At 38.8% G+C, this 27,915-nt stretch overlaps 3 protein-coding genes across 3 annotated transcripts in view; 1 reads left to right on the top strand and 2 right to left on the bottom strand.

Moving 5' to 3' along the window:
- Positions 1 to 1,288: 1,288 nt before the first annotated feature.
- Positions 1,289 to 2,534, top strand: LOC117334858 (transmembrane protein 45B-like). Its single transcript, XM_033894685.1, has one exon. It carries the CDS (start codon positions 1,289 to 1,291, stop codon positions 2,150 to 2,152), a length of 864 nt encoding a protein of 287 aa, XP_033750576.1. The 3' UTR covers positions 2,153 to 2,534.
- Positions 2,535 to 5,695: 3,161 nt separating this feature from the next.
- Positions 5,696 to 6,945, bottom strand: LOC117334857 (dirigent protein 10-like). The gene is made up of 3 exons (XM_033894684.1): positions 6,872 to 6,945; positions 6,335 to 6,531; positions 5,696 to 6,183 (listed from the first exon to the last, which is right to left on the bottom strand). The coding sequence occupies exons 1-3, from the start codon at positions 6,943 to 6,945 to the stop codon at positions 5,696 to 5,698; spliced, it is 759 nt and encodes a 252-aa protein (XP_033750575.1).
- A 1,806-nt stretch (positions 6,946 to 8,751) lies between these two features.
- LOC117334666 overlaps positions 8,752 to 27,915 on the bottom strand; it is a 46,685-nt gene continuing 27,521 nt past the window's right edge. The window contains exons 9-12 of the mRNA XM_033894418.1: positions 27,579 to 27,832; positions 22,722 to 22,804; positions 12,066 to 12,129; positions 8,752 to 10,503 (exon numbers count right to left, since the gene is read on the bottom strand). Coding sequence (XP_033750309.1) covers positions 10,372 to 10,503; positions 12,066 to 12,129; positions 22,722 to 22,804; positions 27,579 to 27,832 — 533 coding nt within the window. The 3' untranslated portion in view covers positions 8,752 to 10,371. The remainder of the gene's footprint in view (positions 10,504 to 12,065; positions 12,130 to 22,721; positions 22,805 to 27,578; positions 27,833 to 27,915) is intronic.

Genomic DNA, 27,915 nt, shown 5'->3' with positions numbered 1-27,915 from the left:
CTTTTTTGTGTCTAAAACCCTTTTAAGGGAGACATTGATCAGAACAATGTAACCGAGAAACAAGACCCTAAATTTAGTCACCTTTTACAAATTATGCTACGGGGAGAGTAAAACCTTAAGTCAACCTGCACTTGCAGGGTATTCATTATGTTGAAGGTGCAGAAAATTGTTATGATTACATATAATATTGTTCCTTTGCAGCTGAAAGCCGATTGATAGTAAAATAAATAACTTATCCGGTTTAATGAAGTAGCTTAGTACAATGTACATAAATCTTCACAGCATTGATAGGCAGTGGTAGCTATGATTAAAGTACAACTAGTACCACTGTGTGTCAGGTCAGGGGGGCCGCGGTGGCCGAGTGGTTAAGGTGTCCCGACACTTTATCACTAGCCCTCCACCTCTGGGTTGCGAGTTCGAAACCTACGTGGGGCAGTTGCCAGGTACTGACTGTAGGCCGGTGGTTTTTCTCCGGGTACTCCGGCTTTCCTCCACCTCCAAACCTGGCACGTCCTTAAATGACCCTGGCTGTTAATAGGACGTTAAACAAAAACAAACCAAACAAACCAAAAGTGTCAGGTGACAATAAAACTGTCTATTGTGTAGACCTATTATTTCAGAGAGTCAACCTTATTATGAGTTCTAACTTTGGGTACCACTGGCTCTCCCATTAATACACATTTTTTATACATAAACATACCACTTAAGCTATGAAGAAATTGTTAACGATTTCGTATATAGTTTAAAAGCTTCAGAAAAGGTAAATACAAATACCAAGTATTAATCTGGTTTCCAATGGCACACATAGACAGTAACAACTCCCACAGAAAATGTCAATTCAAATTAACGACTCTCCATTTAACACTGATTTCCACTTAGCAGGAAAAAGAAACTCGCGGTTCTGAAGAGGGCCAGTGTTTGTCGCCACCTATCACAAATATATTGCGGGGTACTTATATATGAACAAAACAACCACATATTTGTATACTATTGATACTTTATTTATTTACTTTCAGGATGACGTGGGCAGTCGATGTCGTTCCAACTCCTCGTAAAACTTGGATAGCATTCGGGAAACCTTTTGACCCATAATGCATCTAATGATCCCGTCATCTACATTGTTGAATTCATACATATTCGTCATATGATCTAGCTGTTTTCGTCATACACGTCATATGATGTTGCGTTCATCGTCATATGATTTTGATGTCCTTATGATTCAACCGTCATTATCCCTGGATTAATTATTTGTAATAGAATTCAGATTAAGTAACAATATTTTTTCACGATGGGTAGTTTCCCGAGTCATGCGTTTCCTGGATCACTCTTCATTGTTTTAGCATTATGGTGGACTGTTAACATTGTGTATTACTTTAATAAAGCGCGATGGACAGGGCAGACCTTCATAGCTAGACCCAACTTCATAGTGTATCGACAAACTGGCAACGTCATACCTATAGAAGCCGTCTGTAAAGTAGCATTTGCAATTATTGGAATTCTTGGAGAGTTGATTTGGTCTCTGAAATATAATTTTGGATTACCTGTTGGAAATGCACAGCACATGACGATGTTTGCTTTCTTTGGGATTTCTGGCTTATGTGATCTAACCGCCCATTACAAAAGAAGTTATGTTCCACCAAATATTGACTATGCTGCTCTAATTATGGCTTTCCTGGTGGAGGCTCTTTTGTTTCATTTTCATTTACATGGGCGATCCTCCCTTGACGTCACAATACATACCATTCTTGTTTATACCATTCTGTCCAACGCTATCATCATCGGTGTGGAATTGAGGATGGTCAACAGTGCTCTGGTCAGTTTGGTCAAGGCATTGTTACTGCTCGTGCAAGGCACTTGGTTTTGGCAGATTGGATTTATTTTGTACAGTCCGTCACGTTCGCCATCCAAATGGCACGCGGAGGATCATGAACATATATTGCTAGCAGTGCTGATATTTGTTTGGCATGCGGCGATTGATTTAGCTGTTTTGGCAGGAACGGGTGTCATAGTGACCATCGTCCAGAGGCGGTTATTCTACGAAACGAGCGGCTACAGAATGGTGGATATATCTGATTCCCAGTACTCCATGACCATATTGACAGGGAAAGAGGATGTACTGACGGACGAGGCGGACTCAAGCCGGCAATCTTGAATTGTGTTGAAGGAAAGGCAGTCCATTTTACTGTATATTGTACATAGGTTGTTAATAGGGTGGTCATTTGTCTATTGTGTTGATATATACAGAGTGGGTCTGGAAAAATATTCTGTTATCGACAAGCCCCGACAAGCTGGAGCTGCTTACTGAAGAAAATAACGCTGCAAATAATATATTTAGATGTATTGTCAATAGCATGGTGTTTTGTTGTTGGGTCTATTAAAGCAGGTATTTGGCTACGGGTGTTTTGTTTGTTCATATTCTTTACATTTTTCCATATTTTTGCAATTGATGTATCTTTATTAATAAGGTTGCAATATTCTTTTCAATAGGTTCTTTTGTAATTTTAAAAAATTGCTTAGAAATGTTTTTCTCTGTATTCCTGCAGTCATCCCAAGGGTCAAGGAGGAGTAGGATTTTATAGAAAAGTTCCCCTTTTTGGGCCCCGCCCCTCTGGTCCTAGGGGTCGGGCCAGCTTCATTTATATGAAATATGATCGCCCTTTCCCAATGATGTTTTACACGAAATTTGGTTGTAGGTCACCCAAGGGTTAAGGAGAACATTTTATAGCAAAAAATCACCAAAGTTCCCCTTTTGGAGACCCGCCACTCGGGCCCCAGTGGTCGAATCAGCTTCATTTATACCAAATATTAATGCCCTGCCGCAATGATGTTTCACACAAAATTTGGTTGTCATCTACCAAAGGGTTAAGGAGGTTAGGATTTCAAAGCAAAAATTTACCTTTTTGGGCCCCTCTCCTCGGCCCCAGGTGTCACGCCAGCCTCATTTATAAATAAAATATGACCATCCTCCCCAATTAGTTTCACACCAAATTTAGTTGTAATACACCCATGGGTCAAGGAGTAGGATTTTATAGCAATTAATCACCAAAAAAAATATGACCGCCCTCTCCAAATTTAGTTGTAATCCATTCGAGGGTTATGGATGAGTACGATTTTATAGCAAAAAATCATCAGTTGTTCCCCTTTTTAGGCCCCGTTCCTCGGGCCATAGGGTTCATACCAGCCTCATTTATATAGAATTTAATTGCCCTCCCCAAATGATGTTTCACACCAAATTTGGCTGTAATCCATCCAAGGGTTAAGATGGAGTAGGGTTTTTAAGAAAAATGCATCAAAGTTCCTCTTTGGGGCCCCGCCCCTCTGGCCCCAGGGGTCAGACCAGCCATATTTATAGAAAATCTGATTGCCTTCCCCAATGATGCCTCAAACCAAATTTGGAAGTAATCCACCCAAGGATTAAGGAGGAGTAGCGTTTTGAAATAAAAAGTCTTACGCACGGCGGACGGCGACGGACGGAACACGATGGCTATAGGTCATTCTGACCTAAATATGGGAAAATAAACATACATGTACACTTTAATTGATATATGTATATGCCTCATGAAGTAGAACACACAGGCTTCACATTTGTTAAAACTAAAATAAATAAATTGGTTTGTGAAAGAGTGCTTACACAAGAAACATACATGTTGTTTTGCCCACAGTGAAAAATGGTGCCTCCGATCAAGGTATGAATACGGAAAAACTATGTCGAAACAAAATTAATTTTGTTTTTGGGTTAGATATAATTATTTTCGAATAGGTTTCAGAAAAAAGAATTTTGAAGAGAATTGTGTCATTCTGGGTGAACTATCTTGATATTTTGCAACTTGATTTTTTTTCTTCATTGGTTATACCATGGTAATCACATGTCTAAATAACAGAAAAAATAAGTTTACTTATCTTTTAGAGCTGTATTAAAATTGCAAATGTTGTATAGATTACAAATATGTATACTTTAGTACAGGTAATATGTAAACCTGGCTATATTTACATATTTAAAACGTGCGTTTTATTTTTTTCCAGAATTGGACATACATTGTATTTACTGTATACTGCTACCCTAGTCCATTACCGGCGGACTCATGATCAGTGGGCGTTCGAATCATCAACTTTCCACTCTTCACACGGATGTTCTCTCCCTACGTATGTTTATCAGTGGATGAGACTCAAAAGACCTTCGTCCACCATTCAACCGATCAGCATCAACCAAAACACAATCAACGGCACCCGTGTCTGAACTCCGGACCCATGATCTGTCCCACGTAGCTCGTCGCCAAAAATTACAGAAACCTCCTGACAACAGGAATCTCACTCGTTACATGGGTAATATTTCGGTCATTTCCGTTTTGTAACTGTCGTACAGCTTGACCCAGTGCTGGTTTAGTCATGATCGCCGAAGTTAGCGACAGGGCCATCTACCGGGAGTCAAAATAACTACGTGTTATGCTTGTATAAGGGAGATAACTCATTCTAACGCGTGTAACAAACCAATTTTTTAACGGTGGGTAATTTCGGTCACATGTAGTAATATTTCGGTCACTCCAAATAACATAGTTAAAATACATTCTCTTTGCTGTTTGTTTTGTATTTTTCTAGAAGATATTGAAAATAAACTTTTACGTATTAGTCACGATGACAATATGTGTGGTAAGTCACAGAAGCCATGCGACTAGAACAAAATAGTCATACTCTACTTCCCCGCTAGCATTGGGTTAGGTCGTGCACGTGAGGCAGAATGGAACTTAATATCACAGAACCTGTAGGTCCCTATGTATGTGCGTATATTGTTCAAGTAATCTCCAGTTGATCGTTATACACAAAATGCTTCATAATATTCTAAATCCAGTTATACCGGTGGTTTAACTTTATCATATGGTAATTACACGCGAACTTTAAAAAAAAAACGTTTTAGGTTGACGACTTCACAGGAATATTGAGAAGAGATTTTGAAATTAAAAGAAATTTCGAGCGGTCTATCATGCAATTTGGAACGTTGTTTCAATTTTTCAAAGGACAGTCAATATTTTCTCTTTAACCTAAGGGGAGCAGATATAAATCTGATCTGAACATATCATATACGAAGTATGATTAGCCAATGAAAACAAGAATGCCATGGATACCGTCTACACACTGTAATTATCGGCTGACTGATCAAAAAGTAATGCTCCGATTTCACAAAATAAACTGTAAGTCAATGATAGAGCTTTTAGTCAGGACAAAACTTGGTAATACTATAACTGAATGTATGATCAACTTCTGACTTTAGTTTTCAATCGAGTTTTTCAAGAAATCGTGACATTGACAATCGTGAAAACACATCACTTTTACATCATTTCAATCGAAGCAAAATGCAGCATACATTGACAACAAACTTCGTTGTTAAACTCGTACCTAAATGATGTATATCGATGAACATAAAAAAGTAAGTCATTTTGCTTATAAATTTTAAGATTTTGATCAAGTTGCAATGACTAAAAAGGAATTTCATTAAGAATGGTCGATCTGTATATTGTAAATTTGAAGCACATTTATAATACATGTATAGGCGATATTCTAATTTGCACAAGATAAGGTACTTTCAAAACTAATAAATCCATTGTTATTTTAGAAACAAATAACAATATTGACACAAGCCTATATTTGACCTTGGTTTGAGATAAGGTATGAAATACAAAATATGACTTTTACTGGTTTTCTACGAGTTTCTGAAATAATTCTCTGCAGCCTCCTGTTTTTTCTTTTCTTTTTCAATGTCTTTTTGACGTTTCTGTTCGACAATATCTGCACTCGTGAGAAGTCGACTCTTTGTGATAGATGGTCTATGAAATTTGGTTTTGATGGTATCCTTTTTATTAGCGGTTTTCATTTGTTTTGGTAGAACAATGTCCTCGATTTTGGTGTTCCAAGACACGGCGCTGATGGAAATATTAACATTTAAACAAGACCCTTCGGGAAGATCTGGAAAAAGGGGGAGGTTAACAATGGCAGGTACGCCTTTGGATGGGGTTATAGAAATGTCTTCTTGGACGCTAGTGATATTGTCGACTACAGCAGCTCGATCAACAACAGCAATATCGCCACCACCAAGTAAAGCAATACCAACTGCAGCATCAGTAGCACCACCACCAATAGGAGCAGCATCATCAATATCAGTAAGAGAAGCACCATTTCCAAGAGTAACACCTCCAAGAACAACATCACCATCCAGAGTAACACTATCATCGCCAACAGCAACACTATCCCCACCACCACCAGCAAAACTACTACCGCCACCAAAACAAAACTACTACCGCCACCAATAGCAACACCACCGCCACCAAAACAAAACTACTACCGCCACCAACAGCAACACCACCGCCACCAACACTACCACCACCGCCAAAAGCAGCACTACCACCGCCACCAACAGCAACACTACAGCCACCGTCAACAGCAACACTACCGCCACCGCCAACAGCAACACTACCGCCGCCGCCAACAGCAACACTACCGCCGCCACCAACAGCAATTTCTCCCCCACCCACTGCATAACTGAGTTGGGAAGCGAACCAAAGCCTTGCATTATATGTGATGAATTACATCACCACATGTTACAACAGACCTGAGTATTTGTTGCCACCAATGTTGTAAAAATATACAACGGGGCATAGTATGCCGATAATCTGAAGTGTAGGTTACTATCACGCTAGCGAAAGGTACGTAAATACGACCATATACAAGCTTGACAAGGTATATACATATGTACTACACCGATTGCGGTCACGCACGGCCGAATAACACCTTTAGGACGTGCCATCATAAAAAAATATTGCTTATAGAAGTCGGCTCATCACGTACACGTTCAGTCGTTGGAAAATTATCTCGAGCTCACCTCCCTTCAATGATATTAGCATACGATCGATCATCATCTTCTCCAATAGCAGCAAGCAGACGATAAGCGGCCATTCTGTCCTGAGCGCTACACTTCGTCATCGGTTAAAATCAACCAATAAAAGCAGTTCTTCCTTTACACATACTCGCAGTAATACCAAAGATAAGCATTACGTGTACATGTAGGCTACCGTACACGTGCACGTAAGGTTGCTAAACCTCTCTAATATCTCGTCAATACCGACAATGAGTGAAAACAAAATATGTTGATGTATATGTCATTCATTTATTCAACTTAAGTCTTTTCCTGGAAGTTGGACATTATGTTTTTTTACACGAATATCACAGATCCTATGACTTAAATCTTCACTACAAAAACAAATAAAAGTATACTCCTTAATCATATCTATCCCCTCAAATCATTTACAACACTACAATAAAACTGATTACCAAAGTCATATACTACATACATTGAGTAAAGAAAAAAAATCTCATGTTTGATTCAATTATGCTGCAATATCAAATGCTTGAAAAATATTATCTTATGTGTATGGTGAAACAAATAAAAAGTTTCTTAAATGTTATGGCACTCATTACAAAAATCAACAAATTTAATGAAAACCAAAAGGTAATTTTGTATCAAATTATTTGATAACACACAATGGACGGACACAAGGCTCTTCGTGTAGGGCATATATGCAATCAATCTGATTCTTAACATTTGATAACTTGGCATTAGATATGTACATATAAGAGTTTCACGATAATTTACATATACCAGAAAGTGTATACAATACAGCCCAATGAGCAATATAAAATGAACACTACATCCTCCACTAATCCCACAGCAATGATCAGTTTTGATACATTTGTATATCATACTTAACAAACTTCATCAAATCTTGTAAAAAAAACAAAATATTTCTGGAAACATCCTTGCGCTGCTTGTGTTGAAATTCTTTAGTTGATAGAAACATTTCTGCTAATACGTGTGATAGATAAGTCTTTAATGAGATTCGAAAGTAAACATCAAACACACAAAAATATACTTAGACAATAAAATAAAAAAGAAATGATGTTATAATAATATGATTATGACTAATTTATAGGAACCACATTAACTTATCCTCTCAATATATAATCATATAATTATAACTGTAATTCTGACGAGTGTTGTTTTCGAGAAAGTTGCCACAAGTCAGATGACAAAAGTCAAATTTCACGTCATGAATTTTATGCGCACCAACATGTACATGTATAACCCATACTGAATAATAATACAGAGAACTGTGTGTGATGGTAAAATGCAAGGTGAAACAAAATGCATATAAAACAGGTTATTACTTTTGAAGCCATGATTCTAATGAATTAATTCGGTGGACTAAAAACAAGTGCATAATAATGTTCAATTTCATTCCTCGAACGGAACCCGACGAGCAGTTCTCTTAGTCAATCAGTTCAAAACAACATTGGTCACCCCAGAAACTACATTTCTAGCGCGATAAGTGGTTTTATTCAGTTAGTATATATAGAAACAAGAGATCCCAGAGGGATCTTGGCTCCCATCATTGAATGATCTTTATATGTTCCATGTCAGATTGATCTTATCTCTATTTTCCCTTCCTCTTAATAATCTGTGTAAATTGAGAAACATCCTAGATTCCTTCCAGTACTTTTCAAACAAGGAGAACTTATATATGAAATTTGAGATTTAGCGATAATAGCTCTCTGTCGACCATGTTGTTTTCAGATTGTCTCAAAATCCAATATGACGGACCAAGGGGAACCTAAATATTAGATTTTAGAAAGATCCCTTCAGTACTTTCTGAGAAATAGCGATAACAAACTTCAATGGTCCAAATTCAAGATGGCTGCCTGTCGGCCATGTTGTTTTCCGATTGTTCTCAAAATGCAATATGCATAACAAGGGACCAAGGGGAACCTACATATGAAATTTGAGAAATATCCCTTCAGTACTTTCTGAGAAAAAGCGATAACAAACTTCAATTGTAAAAATCAAAGATGGCTATTTGTCGGCAAAGTTCTTATCCCACTGGTCCTCCAAAAAATAGCGATAACAAGAATTGTTTACAGACGGACAGCCGGCCGGATGACGGACCACGGACGCAAGGCCATTCGAAAAGCCAACCATCTGATAATGGTGGGCTAAAAATATTAGCCCTATTCTAAATCATACTAACCACATGAAGACACATGTGTTTTTTCCAACTATTTGGGCATCCATTAATGATTACAACTGGTTTATGAAAGTATAAATGCGTTCTAATTGTCTGACACAGTAAACTTTGAAAATGATAACACATAAAAACCACTTCGGAATATTTTTTTTTAAAATCTAGTATTGATTTCTATCCGATTGCAGATAACATTCTCGTTAATTACTTCTTTTGATTTGCAGTAAATTATTTCTTAATTCTTATTTCTGAAGCATATCTGCACTGATAAGGTATTAAGTGTACGATATCGTATACAAGAGACTTAACGGTTCCCTGGTTGTTTTTTTGTATATTTTGGTAGTTTTATTCCTGTGACCTTGACTTTGAGGTCAATGTCGTTCCCCCTAGCATGTAATAGGCCTAATATCGAGTATAAGGGACCCTTGCTTAATGAAAAGAAATCTTGTAAACGACATTAACTATTTTTTACCCCATGACCTTAAAAGAGGGTCAAGATCATTCTTTGAACAATCGTGATAGCGCTTTACCCTGCCAAGTTATAGGCCCAATATAGGGTATCTGAACATCTTGCTAAATAAGGAGTGGTTGCTTAAAGATTTTAGCATATTGGACACCTGCGAACTCGAATGAAGATCAAAGTCATTCATTTGAAATAATTTAAGCACAAGTAAATTAATTTTCACATTCAATTTGTTATGAGCTTAATATACTCATGTATATGGGATTGGATCTCAACTGGATCAAAGATATAACCCAGAAACGAAGTCCAGACTCAAGATGAATGTGTTTACAGAACCTTCAAGGTTCGGGCGGGGAAAGACCCCTGGACCTTTTTTTACAAGATGATTGTGTATATCTTTTGATGTTATATGTTCACAGTCAATAGAGTCTATTACAATCACCGTCAGTACAGGTCAGTGATAGTCAAACAGCTAAAACGTAACAATATCACAGGCATACTATTGGTATGGACGGATTAATGATTGGTATGTCTGTACAACTCCAAATTTCCTGAAACCAAAATATCCAAGTCCATGATATGACAACATAATTCATCTTGATGTGTGTTGGGTTGGTCTTGGCTCGAAGGACTTGTTATATCATAGGTGTGTATGGTTGGTCAAGCATAACCATTACATTAGAAATTGGTTGATCACAGTTATACAGATGTAAGATTAGCTGGTCATATAATTGTGTACAAGTTGCTTTATCACAACCTTATATGTAAAATTGACCGAACACATCATTATTAATAGTAGAAATTGATTTATCACAGGTGTGTAGTATTGGTCAGTCAAAGCTGTTACAATAGGAGTTGGTTTATCTCTGGTTGCTCCTCGCTAAGTTTTTCCAGTGCATCTGTAAATCTCATTAAATCTTCTAGGGACCGCAAGCAAAGCTTCTCTTCCAGGCACCGATAGAAAAACTCTGGAGCCTATATCAATAAAGGTCAAATTGTTATCAACTAAATTGGATGTAAATAAAAATGTCTTTATGAAGTTTATTAATGAACTGCAATATGGAATTCATGTTTCCATCACCCAAATACAAATTTGGGAAAAGGTATCACAACTTGCTGTTTAGAGCTTGATTGACCCAAAATATGTAAAAAAAATCTGTAGATACATTTTCTCAAGTTTCAATGTTGGGTATAATCATTAGTTTATACTGTAATATAATGTCTTAAAGCAAACAACGAAGAAGCCAGGAAACCATGCAGTTTCCTATATTGCCATTTCGACTTGCTTCAGGAAATTATACACAAGGCAAAGCATGGTAAACAAGAGGCCTATGGGCCTTAAAGGTCACCTGAGTTTTGATAAATTTTAGCATATTTGACCCCTGTGACCTAGCATAAATTTTAAGGTCATTCATTTGAACAATCTTGATATCATTTTACCCAAGAACGATACAACCCCAATATCAGGTCTCTCAGGACTCTTTGTTATGAATAAGACATTTAAAGACTGTGACATTGAATAAAAGTTAAGGTCATACATTTGAACAAACTGTACAGCCCTTCATCATAGCATGCAACAGACTTATATTTGACCCGAATGGAGGTCAAGGTAATTCATGTGAACAAACTTCGTAGCCCTTCATCACAGCTTGCCACATACCTGATATTGGGTATCTGGGCCTTTTGGTTGTCAAGAAAACGTTCTTAAAAGATTTTAACATATTTGACCCTTGTGGACATGAACGAAGGTCAAGGTCATCCATTTGAACAAACATGGTAGTCCTTCATTCCAACATGCTACATGATATTGGGTCTCCCGGCCTTTTTGTTATCATGAAGAAGTTGTTTGAAGATGTTAGCATATTTGACGCCTGTGACCTTGAATGAGGGTTAAGGTCATCCATTTGAACAAACTTTGTAGCCCTTAATCCCAGCTTGCTACATACCCGATAATAGGCCTCTGAGCATGATGGTTATTGAGAAGAAGTTGAAAATGTAAAATGAAAATGTATTGTTTAAGACGCACGATGGACAATGGACGACACTGGACAAAAGGCGATCGTAATAGGTCATCTAAGACAGGTGACCTAATAGATCCCATATCATTCCATGGGCATAACCATGCAATATTCTATTTTTACAGCATACATACACATGCATATCCTTAAATGCCAAATAAAATGTCAAGTCAAGGATACTCTATATTAAATTGGTTAAATTTCTTCAACTGCATGCTCCTGCAGCTCACAAGTTTTATCAATGTAAAACATTTTGTTTGTTTTTTTGTTTTTTGTTTTTTTAAGATAAAATCCACCTTAGCAATCTAATCTGTCTCCAAACTGATGTTGGTAATGTTTGACAATCAAATCTAAACATATTCAACTTACAGGATATGCTGCTTGTTGAGGTCACCTATTTTTCTTCCATTAATTTACAACATAAGTCTATCCATCTTACAAAACACATTATACAGATGATCAAATTGCTTTATGTTCTATCTTGGTCTGGCATAGACACATTGATAAATGAATACTCACTCTTCTAAACAGCTTATAGAGAAAGGCAAGCTGTGCTCCATTCAGTGACTTGAGACCATCTAACCTGTAATTCAATCATAAATCAGGAGTACAGTATACTGATAACTTGTTAGTTGATTAGTACAACATGATTCATATATGTGGCTGGGGTAAAGATATATAGGATAAAACACACACTGTAAATAATTAGGATACAAAACATTCCCTAAAACCTTGAAGGGTCTTTTTCTAAAGCCATGCACAAAACAACAGGCAGAATAGCTGAATTAACATTCCATCTGTGGAAAATATTCAGATCATTAAGAGTATCCTGTTTTGTTCAAAATTAAGGACACGTTATAACTACTGTATACCTGGTAATTTTCGTCCCCGTTTAATTTTCGCCATTTTTGCCCTTTGAAGATAGGGCGAATTTTATGATGTAGGCCAAACTTTCACGCTGAATACAAGGATTTATAGACCATAATACATGGGCAAAGTGTAGTCGGATCACAAACATACCCTCTTACTTTTCAACTGTAAAATAACGTACTAGGCTTATCATTTTCAATTAAACAAGAGTCCCAATGGCCTTAACGGTCATCTGACTCTAAATTAAAGACCCTTATACTATTGTAGTATGCATACTCTGTAGCGAGTATAGTGGCACTGTTGGCCATCTTGGATTTCAGACCGACCTGATAAATAACAACACTTGGTCAGGACCATCTTAGGACCGATTCAGGTAAGTAAGACCTAAATCCCACTGTTGGAATTTGAGAAGAAGTTTGAAGTAGTTGTTGTTCAGAAAAACCATGATTGCACAATCATGTTACAAAATAGCCGCCGTTGCTGCCATGTCAAAGTTTTTTACGAGGCCGAAAAATAACACCACTTTGTGTGCTCTCCTTCCTTAGAAACCTCACCAATTTCCAGCTCAACGGCACCAGTGGAACTGGAGAAGAAGTTTAAGACCCTTAAGGTCAGATGACCTAAAAATGATACATACTAAATTATTTTTAAAATTCAGTCATTTTTTTTTTATTATGTAGTCCGGTCATGATAAAAATGAAATACAGAGTGGCATCAAATTCCTGCGTAGGAAGACAAATTTGATGAGTTCCCCGTCACTTAATGGTGGCTTCCATTCATGTACTTTACATGTGAACAGGCGAAAACACTGGTCAGTCATTCGTCACAGCGCGGAGAAATTACAATTGCTTAAAATCCTCCATGCATATCCGATATTACTTGAATAAGAAGGGACTAAAAGAAAATCTTGGCACAGTTTTTTTTATTTCACACCTGATTTTATTTCACATCTCGTACTGGTAAGACAGTTGGGGAACTTGATGTGTTCCGAGTGCAACTGTATTGAGAATTCCAAACAGATTTTTTCGATTTTATAGACGAGGAAAAGGATATTACTTGAAAACCATTTAGGGCGAATTTAAAACGGGTCAAATATGTTATATGATGCTCAAGGGAGAAAATAACCTGGGGCAAAAATTACCAGACATACAGTATAGAGTTCGATAAACATAAATCATCAATAGGTATTTTTATGATTTATTACTGTAAGGTAAATGATACATAACCGTGTATGTTCGCAGTTCTGTATTATACGAAAACGTTACGGAAGTGCTACGGAAATGGTACATAAGTGCTACGGAAGTGCCACGGTATTACGACGGTAATGCTACGGAAGTGCTAAGGTTGACGCTCACAAATATTCGACCGTTTCTGAATAAATTGTCTGGTTCTAATAAAAAGCGGATCCTAGACGAAGCGAACAAGTAGAAACCACAGTGAAATGATGTCTGATGGAGTGAACGTTGTATCGAGAAGTGGGAGAAGCTCAGTATGCGAAAATGTGTACAACTTTTAGAAACCGGAAATATTAAGGTCATATAAGGATATTTCAGATTTAGGAAACTATAGCACAGTAAGGGTAATATTGTTTATTTGACACAATCTTCATCTTGGTTCTCATCGTAATGCGTCGACTCCTAGGATCCCCCATTTTTTATCACACTAAGATCGATGGACCACGTGACTTGACTTTTTTGTGGGTCTGCTATTTTTTTCTATACAAATATACAGACAGATTTATAGCCGTATCTATTTAATTCTCACCTCCTTATAAAATTATTTGCTGTCGCTACATTTTTTTTGACGTTGGTAAGTATTTTAAACTAAATTTCGTTTCGATATCAAATACACTCCGCAAAATATTCTACCGAACGGTTATGACATGGTCTGAGAGTTAAAATAGGTAAACGCAAGTGCTAGGGTAATGCTACGGTGAGTGGACACAAACGGTATGAAGGTGCTACGGAAGTGTGACGGTAATGCTACGCTTAAATCGGAACTGCGAACGTACACGGGTCTGTAGGTAACTCTCTTGTAAAGTGTGCAGCTAATTATACCTAATACCTAATTTTTCTACAATATTGTTAATCTGATGGTAAGATGGCACAGAGGTAACAACTGCCTTTTATATTGGCAACGGGGATTTGATTCCACAATCGAACGTAAAAAGGTATTGGGTCACATTCCCAACCAAATGGGTTTTCCAGTGGTTCTATGGTTTCCTCTTACACACTCTAAAAACACTTTTACTTAGTAATTCAAGTTCAGGATTTAAGTAAATATTTTACGTTTCATTTACTTACAATTGACATAAAATTGCATTTTTTACTTCAAAATCCAAGTTATTACTTTTCTTTCTTTACCGAGATTTAAGTAATAATAACACCATTATTAGTAATTAAAAAACAAACAGAATAAGTAATTGCATTATACCTTAAACTTAAATTTGGTAATACTGATATGATGTGTACAGATTAGGGTAGTTATATATGTATTTACAAACTATGTTACTCATCCAAGACTACATATACAGTACACTGTACATGTAAATAAAATAATCTTTTGCGTTCCTTTTTCAAGGCTACCTGCATAGGTATCATCAAAAACAAGAAAGTTTGTCGGTTTTATATTTTATTTTTTCAACAGTAAGACGCCTCGCTTATTCGATCAAGGCCAACAAGCGTGATTAATATAAATTGATATAACTTGTTTCGCAATTGTTGCTGTAAAACCAATAAAGTTTATATTTATCCACAATATTGTCCCAGAATACGCATCCCCTTCAGAAATATCCCCAGTTACTGTTCAAATAATTTCAAATAATTTTCAGATAACATTTTCTAAACAAGTAATGAAGCGAATGAATGTAAATATTGTTATTAATAAACGATCTGTAGCTGTAAAGTCTTGCTCAAGTCCTTGAATAGGTATGTGTTTGTAAGATCGATTCTGATTGTTTGATTCCACCTTGGCCGGGGGTATAAATTGAGGCTCCATCAAACGGGCAGGCTCACTTTCTCTCCAGCTCGCTCGGACGAAGGAACACACAGCGTTACAAAAAGGTTAATAAAGGTAAACAGTGACCAAGCTGAATAAGTTTGGGCCTAGCTGCATAAGTTAGGGTTCCACTGTTCTACCGGTATCACGTACAGTATCGTTACGGGGTATCACAGTACAGGGCGACGTACTGTGTTACGGTGACTGTGACAGGTACTGAGACAAGTGTTTGCCGTGTTTTGGTAAACGGGTGACTCGGTCAAAGTATGTCTCGGTAAAGGTAATCGCGGTCACTTACGGACAGAAATAATGTCGACGACGGTGTGACCATACGGAGGCGGAAAACAAGTGACCATGAAAAGGAGATACGTGACGAAGCTGAGATGAAACAGAAACCGATGACTAATTACATGAAGCCAGCGACATACGATGGAACGGGTTCTTGGTTGGATTCCCAGGCACATTTTGTTGAATCCTGTAGCAGTATCAATTACTGGACGGAGTCACAAACAAGGGTTATATCTCGCAGCGTCATTAAGGGGTTACGCACAGACTGTATTAGGTAACATGTCAAAGGACAAACCGTGTCAATATACCTCGTTAGCATCAGCACCCGAGGCGCGATTTGCTCCGAAAAATCAAACAGAGTTATATCGTTCGATGTTGAAACAGAAGAGATTTGGACCATCAGAGACAATTCCGGAGCTGGGTGAAGGAATTAAAAGACTGACATATATGGCTTACCCTACGGTATCTCGAGATGTAGCAGAGATGATGGCTAAGGATAATTTCCTTGATGCCCTACCCGATGGCGATATGCGACTGAGAATAAAACAGTCCAGACCAAAGTAATTGAGGTCGTTGGTTTAGCTGTCAGATAGAGTCATTCTGTAAGGTGGAAAGGGATAGACGGTATGAAATGAAATATGTTAGATCTGCCTCGGGTGTTAACCCAGATCATAATACCAATCACGGAGATAAGGCTATAGAAGAAACTACAGAAAGATATGCATGACTTAAAAACATGTAAAACAGACACAACGAGGAAGCAAACAAAGGAATCAGACGGCACTCCAAGTGACTCACAAAGGGAACGGTACAATGTACAGTGCTACTTGTGTAAGGAATTTGGTCATATGAAAAGGAAATGTCGCAAATATCTAGCAATTTTAGCTAAGAACACGAACGCCAGGCACATAAAATGTGTACAGGAATACAGTGGGGCTGAGTCGGGGCTTTTTGTACACTTGGATATTAATGGAGTCCATGCGAAGTTTCTAATAGATGCAGACGCTACTGTGTCATTGGTGTAACAAGGATGGGTAGTATTGCAACAACCATACAAAGTCCCCTGCCTGAGCTAGGACTGCACCTATTTATTTCGCATTTGTATAACTACATGTTATACTGAACATGTATACCAAGTTTTGTTAAAATCGGAGTAGTATTTTAGGAGGAGTTGTCCGGACAAGCCTCAACCAATGAGAAGCCGGTAGCCATTTAAAAAAATGAATTTTCGAGAAAAACAAATGTGGGATGCACAACTACATGTTATACTGAATATGTATACAAAGTTTTGTTAAAATCGGAGTAGTACTTTAGGAGGAGTTGTCCGGACAAGCCTGTACCAATGAGAAGCCGTCGGCCATTTTGAAACATGTTTTTTGTGAAAAAGAAAATGTGGGATGCACAACTACATGTTATACTGAATATGTATACAAAGTTTTGTTAAAATCGGATTAGTACTTTAGGAGGAGTTTTCCAGACAAGCCTCAACCAATGAGAAGCCGTCGGTCATTTTGAAAAATCTTTTTTTGTTAAGATGCACAACTACATGTTACACTGATCATGTATACCAAGTTTCGTTAAAATCGGAGTAGCACTTTAGGAGGAGTTGTCTGGACAACTACATTGTATTGCGTGACAGACAGACAGACGGACGGACGGGGGGTAAACCTATGACCTAAGCCCATGACATGAGATATACTTGGAGCAAATGAACTTGCCCATGGCTGCAGTGGGTAAAGGCCGTTTCCAGATAATATAGACTCTTACAGCTGCGAGTGTATGGCAGAAGTAGTCGATATGAAGCTAGATGGAATTATAGGCTTAGACTTCCTGAAGGAAAGCAGAAGTGTTATCGACTGTGTTCAAGGAAAAATGAGGATTGATCAGAAGGACAGCACATTGACTTGGTAGGGAACACTGGGATGTTACCGGGTTAGCATGAAGTATAGCTCCGAGATCAGAGATAATTTGTGAGGGAATAGCACAAGTTCCAGACAGCGAACAACTCCCAGACGACACATTTAGGGACGAACGGATATGGTAAAGCATGAAATAGATACTCGGAATGCGAGGCCTATTAAACAACCTCCACGACGGTTTCCCCACCACGCAGCGGAGGAAGTGGATCAACAAGTGCAAAGTATGCTAAACAAAGGAATAATAGAGCCATCGTCTAGCCCATGTGCATCGGGTGTTGTGTTGGTGCAGAAAAAGGACGGAAGTCTTAGGTTCTGTGTGGACTACCGTGCCTTAAATAAAGTGACAGTCAAAGATGCGTACACTTTGCCCCGAATGGGTGAATCATTGGACAGACTGTTGGGAGCAAAGCGGTTCTCGACATTGGATTTGTTTTCGGGATACTGGCAAGTGGAGATGGACGAGACTGATAAACAAAAGACGGTATTTGTCACCAGAAGCGGATTTTACCATTTCAATGTTATGCCTTTCGGGCTTTGTAATAGTCCGGCAACATTTGAACGGCTGATGGAGTCAGTGCTGGCCTACTTGAATTGGGAGATATGCTTGGTGTACATTGATGACGTCATAGTTTTAGGTAAAACGTTTGGTGAAGCAATCGCTTATTTAGAAATGGTTTTCAACAGACTGACCAAGGCAGGACTGAAACTCAAGGCGAATAAATGCCATCTATTTCGTAAGAAAGTGTTATTTCTCGGTCACATTGTTTCAGCAGATGGTATATCAACAGACCCAGAGAAGGTAAAAGTAGTAAGGGATTGGCTACTTCCTGTGACACAAATGGATGTCAGATCATTTCTCGGACTATGTAGTTATTATAGACATTTCAGTCACAAGTTTGCTGAGATAGCCAAACCCTTACACCAGCTGACGGAAAAAAGGGACAGTTTTCACATGGACAGAAAGATGCCAGGATGCATTCGACAGACTTAAGAGATGTTTGACTACAGCACCAATCCTAGCGTATCCAGACTTCACAAAACCATTCACCTTGGACGCAGACGCCAGTCAGTTTGCTGTTGGTGGAGCGTTGTCACAGTGCATTGATGGTAAAGAACATGTTATAGCTTACAGTAGTACGGCACTTAGCAAGAGTGAGAGGAAATACTGCGTGACACGGAAGGAGTTACTAGCAATGGTATATATACTGTATTACTCAGTTCCGCCCAAACAAACACAAAAGCCTAGTACGAACAGATCAAAGTGCGCTGAAATGGCTGGTGAGATTTAAAGAGCCAGAAGGACAATTAGCACGTTGGCTCGAGGTCATTTCAACATAAGATCTAGATAGTCAGGACAGAGCTGGAAAGCTGCATCAAAACGCTGACGCTATTAGCCGAAATCCGTGCCATCAATGCGGATTATATGAAGATTGGGAACGCGACCAGGAGGGAAAACACGTTCTCGTGCGAACGGCCCAGAAAGATGACAAATCAAAAATTGCGGTCGACAAACAAGAAGATGAAACAAACGTACTGCAGAAACAGCAATGGGCTGATATTGACCTGAAACTCGTTGCCAATTGGGTGAAAAATGGGATCAAGCCCAATTCGGATTCCGTGAGGCGTCGAAGCACCGCGGTGAGGTCACTTGATGCCCAATGAGATCAATTAACTATGAGAATGGATTGTTATGAAGGCGATGGGTAAACAAGTCCAAGCAGAAAAAGTGTCAAGTAGTCATACCATACGGAGAGAGACGAAGCATCCTGGAGATGTGTCGCGATTCGAGGAATAGTGGACATTTGGGAGTACACAAAAATCTAAGCCGTGTGAGACAGAGGTTCTATTGGCCTGGCTTACAAAGAGACGTACGGCAATACATTGCAGGATGCAAACATTGTACATGCAGGAAGGAATATGCGAAACGGCGAGCACCTATGCAAATAGAGCGTAACGCATATCCTATGGAGAGACTAGCTACCGACATACTCGGACCATTACCGGAATCAAGAAACGGTAACAGATATATTTTAGTGGTCAGTTTGGTTTGGTTTATTTTGTTTAACGTGCTATTAACAGCTAAGGTCATTTAAGGACGGCCCCCGTGCGTGCGACATGCATGCGTGTGTTGGGTGCGTATGTGTGTTTTGGGAGGCTGCGGTATGTTCGTGTCAAGTCTCCTTGTGATAGGCCGGATCTTTTGCCGATTTATAGTGCTACCTCACTGAAGCATACTGCCGAAGACGCCCAGCAGCACACCCCACCCGGTCACATTATACTGACAACGGGCGAACCAGTCGTCCCACTCCTAATTTGTTGAACGCTAAGCAGGAGCAGCAACTACCATTTTTAAAGACTCTGGTATGTCTCGGCCAGGGGACAGAACCCAAAGCCGTCCTCACAGCGGCGAACGCTCAACTAAAGGCCAAAAGTGAGGCATTGTCAAGGGAGACATTAGGAAGAAGAAAGTTTCTAAGAAAGAAGAGAAAAGATAAGATCCCAAATTCAGTCGCCTTTTACGATCATGCAATGGGGGCAGCAGGTACAATTCTAACGCCCTACCTGCAGGGCAGATTAGTGGTCAGTAACTACTTCTCTAAGTGGACCGAAGCATTTGCCATGCCAAATATGGATGCTACCACAGTTGCTGCACTGATCGTTGAGGAGGTTATTGTCCGTTTTGGTGTACCAAACACTATACATTCTGAGCAGGGCCGACAATATGAAAGCAGACTCTTCCATGAAAGGTGTCTGCTACTTGGCATCAAGAAAACAAGAAGTACGCCATATCACCCGAAATCGGATGGTATGGTCGAGAGATTCAACCGTACTCTTGCGAGCATGCTTAGCGCGTATGTCCATGAACGCCAGGATAACTGGGATGAGAATTTGCCTTCTGTCATGATGCCGTACCGGTCTACTGAGCAGGAAAGTACAGGGTTTACGCCAAACATGCTTATGTTAGGCAGAGAGGTTCAACTCCTGTAGATTTGTTTTATGATGTCCCTTGTGAATCCAAACAGTCTTCCATAATCAATGAACTTGGGAGCTTAGAGATAGACTAGTGACCGCTCATAGGGTGGCTAGGGAGAACTAAGGGGCAATGTTAAGGCAAAAACACTATCATGACCTGAAACTGAAATGGGATCATTATGAGAAAGGAGAGTTGGTTTATGTGTTTTTCCCTTGGAGGAAAGTTGGTAGGACGCCCAAGTTGATGAGTTTTTGGCAGGGTGCATTCAGGATAATTGATATGGTGTCTAATGTTATCTAAAAAGTAATCAGTGATGAAACTAAGAAGGAACATGTCATGCACGTTGATAGGATGCGAATGCGTCAAGCACAGATTCTGAAAGGTGAAAGTGAGACTCCAGCAGGGCCAGATGTTATCGAAGCTGACAGTAACACAGTAGAGTTGGATGTTGATTACATTCCAGATCTTCCAGAAAGTACGAAAGGTCGTGTCAGGAGAAGACCAGTTTGGATGACAGACTATGTGCTTTAAATGATTTTGTTCATTTATGTGTTGCAGGAAGATGCCTCAAGTTAAGACAATTTCTAAGAAGCCAGGGATGGTGTGTCCACTGTGCTCCCTTCTAATGAGGAATGGACAGCTCACTTAGTGAAGTGCGGTACAAACGCCAGAGAGAAGAAGTTTGAATGTGACAAATGCAATTTTGCTACGGAGAAGAACGTGTGCTTGAAAAGACATGTGGAAAGAAAACATCCTATATGCGATGAACTAGATGAACAGGATCCAGGGACTGTGCTAGACATACTGGGGTATGTGTCTGAGTATGAACCTGAACCTTCATCCAAGATATCCCAAGACAGATGAGATGGTCAGAAGGCAGCCGGTATATACACCAAGACAGCCAAGCATACATAAGAACTCTGAACGTGTCTCAGATATTGCAGCTACATCCGTCACAGATAGTGCACGGGAGCAGGAGGTGTAGACCGGGGAGTTTGGGACCCACTTGGGTAACAATAAAACTTCTGTGGATGCGGCCTTGCAAACGAACCTTATTAGCCACAAACGAACCGTAAAGCCAACATCCACGTACATGGAAAATGGGAAGTCGGTGGTGAGAGTTGAGGAGTAGAAATGGTTCGATTAAGACAGTACGTGAACTATTTTTATTTCTGATGTTCATAGTTGAATTATATGTATAAAAAAAGTCTGGTGTTTTGATTAATGTGCAATGCGGGACGCATTGAATCAGATGCGTGGGTAATGAAGCGAATGAATGTAAATATTGTGATTAATAAACGATCTGCAGCTGTATAGTCTTGCTCAAGTCCTTGAATAGGTATGTGTTTGTAAGGGCGATTCTGATTGGTTGATTCCATCCTGGCCGGGGGTATAAATAGAGGCTCCATCAGACGGGCAGGCTCAGTTTCTCTCCAGCTCGCTCAGACGAAGGAACACACAGTGTTACAAAAAGGTAAATAAAGGTAAACAGTGACCAAGCTGAATAAGTTTGGGCCTAGCTACCTAAGTTAGGGTTCCACTGTTGTACCGGTATCACGTATCGCTACGTGGTATCACAGTACAGGGCGACATACTACGGTGACTGTGACAGGTACCGAGACAAGTGTTTGCCGTGTTTTGGTAAACAGGTGACTCGGTCAAAGTGTGTCTCAGTAAAGGTAGTCACAGTCACGGTGTACATGTGTCGCGGTTAAGTTGACATGATCACATAGTGTTGCTGTACAGGGTGTACAGGTGTAGGTACATTGTGATACATTAGGTTTATCTAGGTATAGGTTGTATTCAGGCTATCACAGCGTTAAAAATTTACCAGGCGTAAATTAGGTAATCATTAATAATTGAAGTCAGGTAGATTAGACATATATTGTCGACAATGTTTATGTTTTCTTACAACACTTAGATATATACTGGGTCCAAGATGGAACTTGGTAACGGACTGTAGGCACGCAACTGTTACAGTATGATAAACTAAAATGATCTGATCACAATAATTTAATCATTTGCCTGATGTGAATTATATATATAATTTGTTACCTTTCAACACCTACAGTACATTGTGTATCTAATTACAACATTATGTTATAGACAGTAGACTTATATACATACGCTTCCAACTTGTTTTTAGATAGCCATTCATCCAGGTCATTCTTACTCCATGATATCATCAAAGTTTTTTTTGCCAAGTCTTCCTGTTAAGTAAGCAAAGTCAGTGATACATCTCAGTTCCTGATCACTTAACATTATGTTATAGGTAAAAAAAAGCAAAATAAATCAAAACTCATAACCCTGATTTGGAAGATTAAACCACTGCATGGCTAAACATAGAACTTTAAAGTTTACTTTCTGATAATCAATACGGTGTCCCATTTACTTAATGAACCGATGTTAAAAATAATATCTAATTATTCACATATATAATAAAATACGTGTAACAGTGTAACTATTCACAGTGTAGGTAATATAGAGGTTACACAATTAGTGGATGTATGATTAGGTAGTTATTTCACTCAAGGTTAGTTATTTTTAAAATTTAGACAGGAGTTTCTGGGATTGTCTTGAGAAACTTTAAAACAAAAATACTAGCTAAGGTTACAAGTATGTAACCTGTTTTTACTTGTAACCTGTTTCCACCACCACAGGCCCCTGGGTCATCAGAGTTCTGATGTGTACACTGAGAGATATTTTACTTTTAAACTAACATTCAACCCATATAGCCTTGTGACCTTGAAAGTAGGTAAAGGCCATTCATTTGAACAAACTTGATAGGCCTTCATCACATCATACTACTGGTTCAATATCATGACCTTTAGCCTCTTGGTTATTCATAAGAAGTTGTTTAAAGATTTTACTACATTTGACCCTTGTGACCTTGAATGTAGAATATGATCACCCTCATTCAATGATGTTTCACACCAAATTTAGATGCATTATTCATCAAAGTGTTAGGAAGGAGTGGGGATTTAAAGCAACAATTCTACAAAGTTCCCTGTTTTAGGCCCTCTGTCCCTAGGGCTAAGACCATCCACATTTATCTATGGTATGATTGCTGTCCCCCAATGATGTTCCACACCAAATTTGGTAGTAATCAACTTTGTGGTTATAAGGTGGATGGGGGACAGTAGGCAATTATAGACGGACCATGATGACATCCTGACGTTTTGAATGGCGGTCAAGGCCAACTATTTGAACAAACTTGGTCGCCCTTGGTCGCTCCATGCTACAGACCTAATATCGGTATCCGAGCCACCTTAATATTAAGAAGTAGTCACTTAAATATTTCAGCATTTCCCCCCCTGTGACCTTAATTGAAGGTCACTGTAGTTCATTTGAACACAATTGGTAGCCCTTCATCACAGAATGCTACATAACCAATATCAGGTATCTGCTTGGTTATCAGGAAGAAGTTGTTTAGGATTTTATGGATATAAGATCCCTGTGATCTTGAATGACGATCAAGGTCATCAATTTGAACAAACTTAGTAGCCTTTCATCACTACATACTATGACACTGAATGAAGGTCAAGGCTATCTATTTGAACAAAGTTGGTAGCTGATCATTCCAACATGCTACAAACTAAATGTCAGGTATCTGGGTCTCTTACTTATCAACTAAAAGTCCTTAATTTTAGTGTACCCAGAATGTAAAACAATATTGAAATATTATTCTAGGAACCATCTAAGAAATATGTTGCAAATTGCAACAAAATCGGTTGACCAAGTGCCAAGATATCACACGTCGAAGCATGCAATTTGCACCTGTTGGTTGACTGCTAATCAGTGTATCGGTCGACGGTCAGTCATGCTAATTTGGAACTCTTTAGTCTATGACGTCACAGGTTTATCAGAGTAACTGTAATGGTGGCCAGCAGTATTGACAACAATGTGATCAGCAGCAACACAGACATGTCTTAATACAAAATCTGCTTCGAATCAGCATGCTCCGATAATTGCTTGTGAGTTGCTGCGTTTGGTTTCCATGCACCAAATTGTCCTGTTGATATACTTTTACATTCTGTACGTAAATTCAGTTTGAGTTTTTGGTTAAGAATAGCGTTTATTTACTTCAACATAATCCTTCAATATCTATACACTTTTGCCAGTGGTGTTTAAGGGCCTCAATGCCACTTTTATAGAAATCCTTTTCTTGGTTGTTCAAAAAATAATCCACTGCATGTTAGGGTTAAGGTTAGGGTGCCTGAAATAGCTGTTTTGAGTTTTTGAAATAGATCAAAGTCTGGTGGAGCGAGATCAGGTAAATAAGGTGGATACTCAATCAATTTAAAGCCACAATCTTGAATGGCATCCATGGCAATTATATGACTCTTTCACCCTAACCCTAACCAATTTTGTCCATTTTGCAAAAGCCGCTTGTCTTGTTTATTTAGATGCTACCTACTCAATATAAACTAACCAAATGAGACCAGTCCTTGGGGTACACGGCCCCTGATATAGTCAGCTCCATTATATATATGAATTTTAATCCCAACCACCTAGGGATGCTACCACTAAAATATCAAAGTCATACATTGCTTAGGTTCAGAGAAGTCGTTAATTTCAATATTGGCAAATGGACTCCTTTTGGCCCTGCCCCTCAGGCCCTTGGGGGGTCAGCCCAATCATATGTATAAATCTGAACCCCAGCCACCTAGGGATGTTACCACTGAAATATCAATGTTAAACATTGCTTAGGTCCAGAGAAGTCGTTAATATAAATATTACCAAATGACTCCTTTTGGCCCCTCCCCTCGGGCCCTCTGGGGGTCTGCCCCATCATATGTATAAATTTAAATCCCATCCACCTAGGGATGTTACTGCTGAAATATCAATGTCATGCAATGCTTAAGTCCAGATAAGAAGTTGTTAATATCAATATAGCGGAATGGACGCCTTTTAGCCCCGCCCCTCGGGCCCCTGGGGGGTCAGCCCCATCATATGCATAAATTTGAATCCCATCCACCTAGGGATGCTTCCTACCAAATTTGGTTAAATTCTGATCAGTGGTTCAGAAGAAGAAGTCAATTGTTTGGACGGGCGAATGGGCACCACGATATGGCATAAGCTCACCTTGGTCCTTCGAACCAGTTGAGCTAATAAATCAGCCCAATTTTAATCGAAATCAATATTAGTATGCAACAAACCATGGCCTCATAATAAAGGCTATATAATGTAAGTTGTTACATGTTATCAACGGCCCGTTATAAGAGACCATTATTCATGGCAATGTTATATGTTATACATGACCCGTTATAACAGAAAATTATTCAAATTTTACATGTTATGCAAGACCCGCTATTATAATAGAAAATTAGTAAGATGATACACATTGTATTTGGTGTGTTATCATAGAAAATTAGTAAGATGTTACATATTACATAGGGCCCGTTATAATAGACAAGAGATCCCAGAGGGTTGTTGGCGCCCACCATTGAATGATCCTTATAGGTTTTCAGATTGGTCCAAAAATGCAATACGATGGACCAAGGGGAACCTACATGTCTGTCAGCCATGTTGTTTCAGATTGGCTGCAAAATGCAGGGACCATAGGGTTCATACATATGAAATTTCCGAAAGATCCCTTTAGCACTTTCTGAGAAATAACGATAACAAACTTCAGCTGTCAAAATCAAAGATGGCTGTCTGTTGCCCATGTTGTTATATCTGACTGGTCCCAAAATGAAATATGCATAACTAGGGACCAAGGGCAACCTATATATCAAATTTCAGAAAGATCCCTTCAGTTCTTTCTGGGAAATAGCGATAACAACCTTCAATTGTCAAAATCCAAGATGGCTGCCTGTCGGCCATGTTGTTTTTTGATCGGTCCCCAGAATGCAATATGCATAACTAGGGACAAAGGGGAACCTAAATATAAAATTTGAGAAAGATCCTTTCTGTACTTTCTGAGAAATAGCAATAGAAATCTTCAATTGTCAAAATCCAAGATGGCTGCCTGTAGGTCATGTTGTTTTCTTATCAGTCCCAAAATGCAATATGCATAACTAAAGACCAAGGGGAACTGTCATATGAAATTTGAGAAAGATCCCTTCCTTACTTTCTCAGAAATAGCGATAACAAGAATTGTTTATGGATGGATGGATGGACGGATGGACGGACCACGGACCACAGACGCAAGGCGATTTCAAAAGCCCACCATCAAAGCCAACCATCTGATGATGGTGGGTTAAAAGTTAGTAAAGTGTTACAACCTATATAGGGCCCATTATAAAATATGTTCCTGGCTTGGTAGCTCTTGTTATTAACTTATTCACACATATAACTTGAAAAAAAATATTCAGCTGTTTCTTGATTGTTGTTTAAGTCGCATTAATTGTAGGCATGTATTCAAGTGTCTTTTTGAGAAAAGTTGCACTTTTCAGCATTTTCAGTTTCATTCTTAAGTACATTTTATAAGCTTAATATAGCAAATCGTTCTGAGTACACTTCGAAGATTTTAGCGTATTTGACCCTTGTAAACTTGAATGGAGGTTAAGGTCATTCTTTAGAGCAAGTTCGGTAGCCCTTCATCCAAGCATGCTACAGACTCAATATCAAGCCGCTGGGCACCTTGGTTATTGGGAAGAAGTTATTGAACAATATCAGATTATTTAACCCTTGTGACCTTGGATTTTTGTCAAAGTCATTCATTTGAACAAACTTGGTATAGCCCTTTACCCCAGTATGCTATAGACCTAATATATGAAGTCCCTAGACCATTTGGTTATTGAGAAGATGTTTAAATACTTAAGCCTATTTGACCTCTGTGACCTTAAATGTGTATACAATGCTACAGGCCCAATACCAGATCTTTGTGCCGCAGGGTTATTGAGTAGAAGTGTTTCAAAGGAATAAGTTGACCCAGACAGGATGGTAGAATATAAATACATGTATATCCAAACTTAGCTCACTTTTTTATCTGTGGGGTTGTAATATTGCCTGTTGTCATATATATGTTTGTATACTTACTTGTTTGCCTTGCATTAGTTTTGCAGAAACAACGCTCTGTAATTTTGGTGTTGGATCTTTCTTGGACATGATTCTAAATCGATTCTCCAGTTCTCGTATCAGCTCTTTCATTTTGTTCTCGAAAGGGTATTTATTTGTAAACTCATAGAATAACTTGGATCCAACCAGAATACCAAGCCACCCATCAGGTTTGTACTTAGTCTGCATCAGTACCGGAATTATCTCCTTGCTAACCTGGTACGCATACTGAGCCTCTGTAACAAACAATTTATTTAGGAATTAACAGTTAATACATAACTTCAAATTTAGTAAAAAGTCATCACCGATAAAATTTAAT

The sequence above is a fragment of the Pecten maximus genome, chromosome 9 (genome assembly GCF_902652985.1).
Source record: "Pecten maximus chromosome 9, xPecMax1.1, whole genome shotgun sequence".
In the NCBI taxonomy this organism is placed as follows: Eukaryota; Metazoa; Mollusca; class Bivalvia; order Pectinida; family Pectinidae; genus Pecten; species Pecten maximus.
The sequence above is the reverse complement of the archived record's forward strand: the minus strand, read 5'-3'. Positions and strand labels throughout refer to the sequence as shown.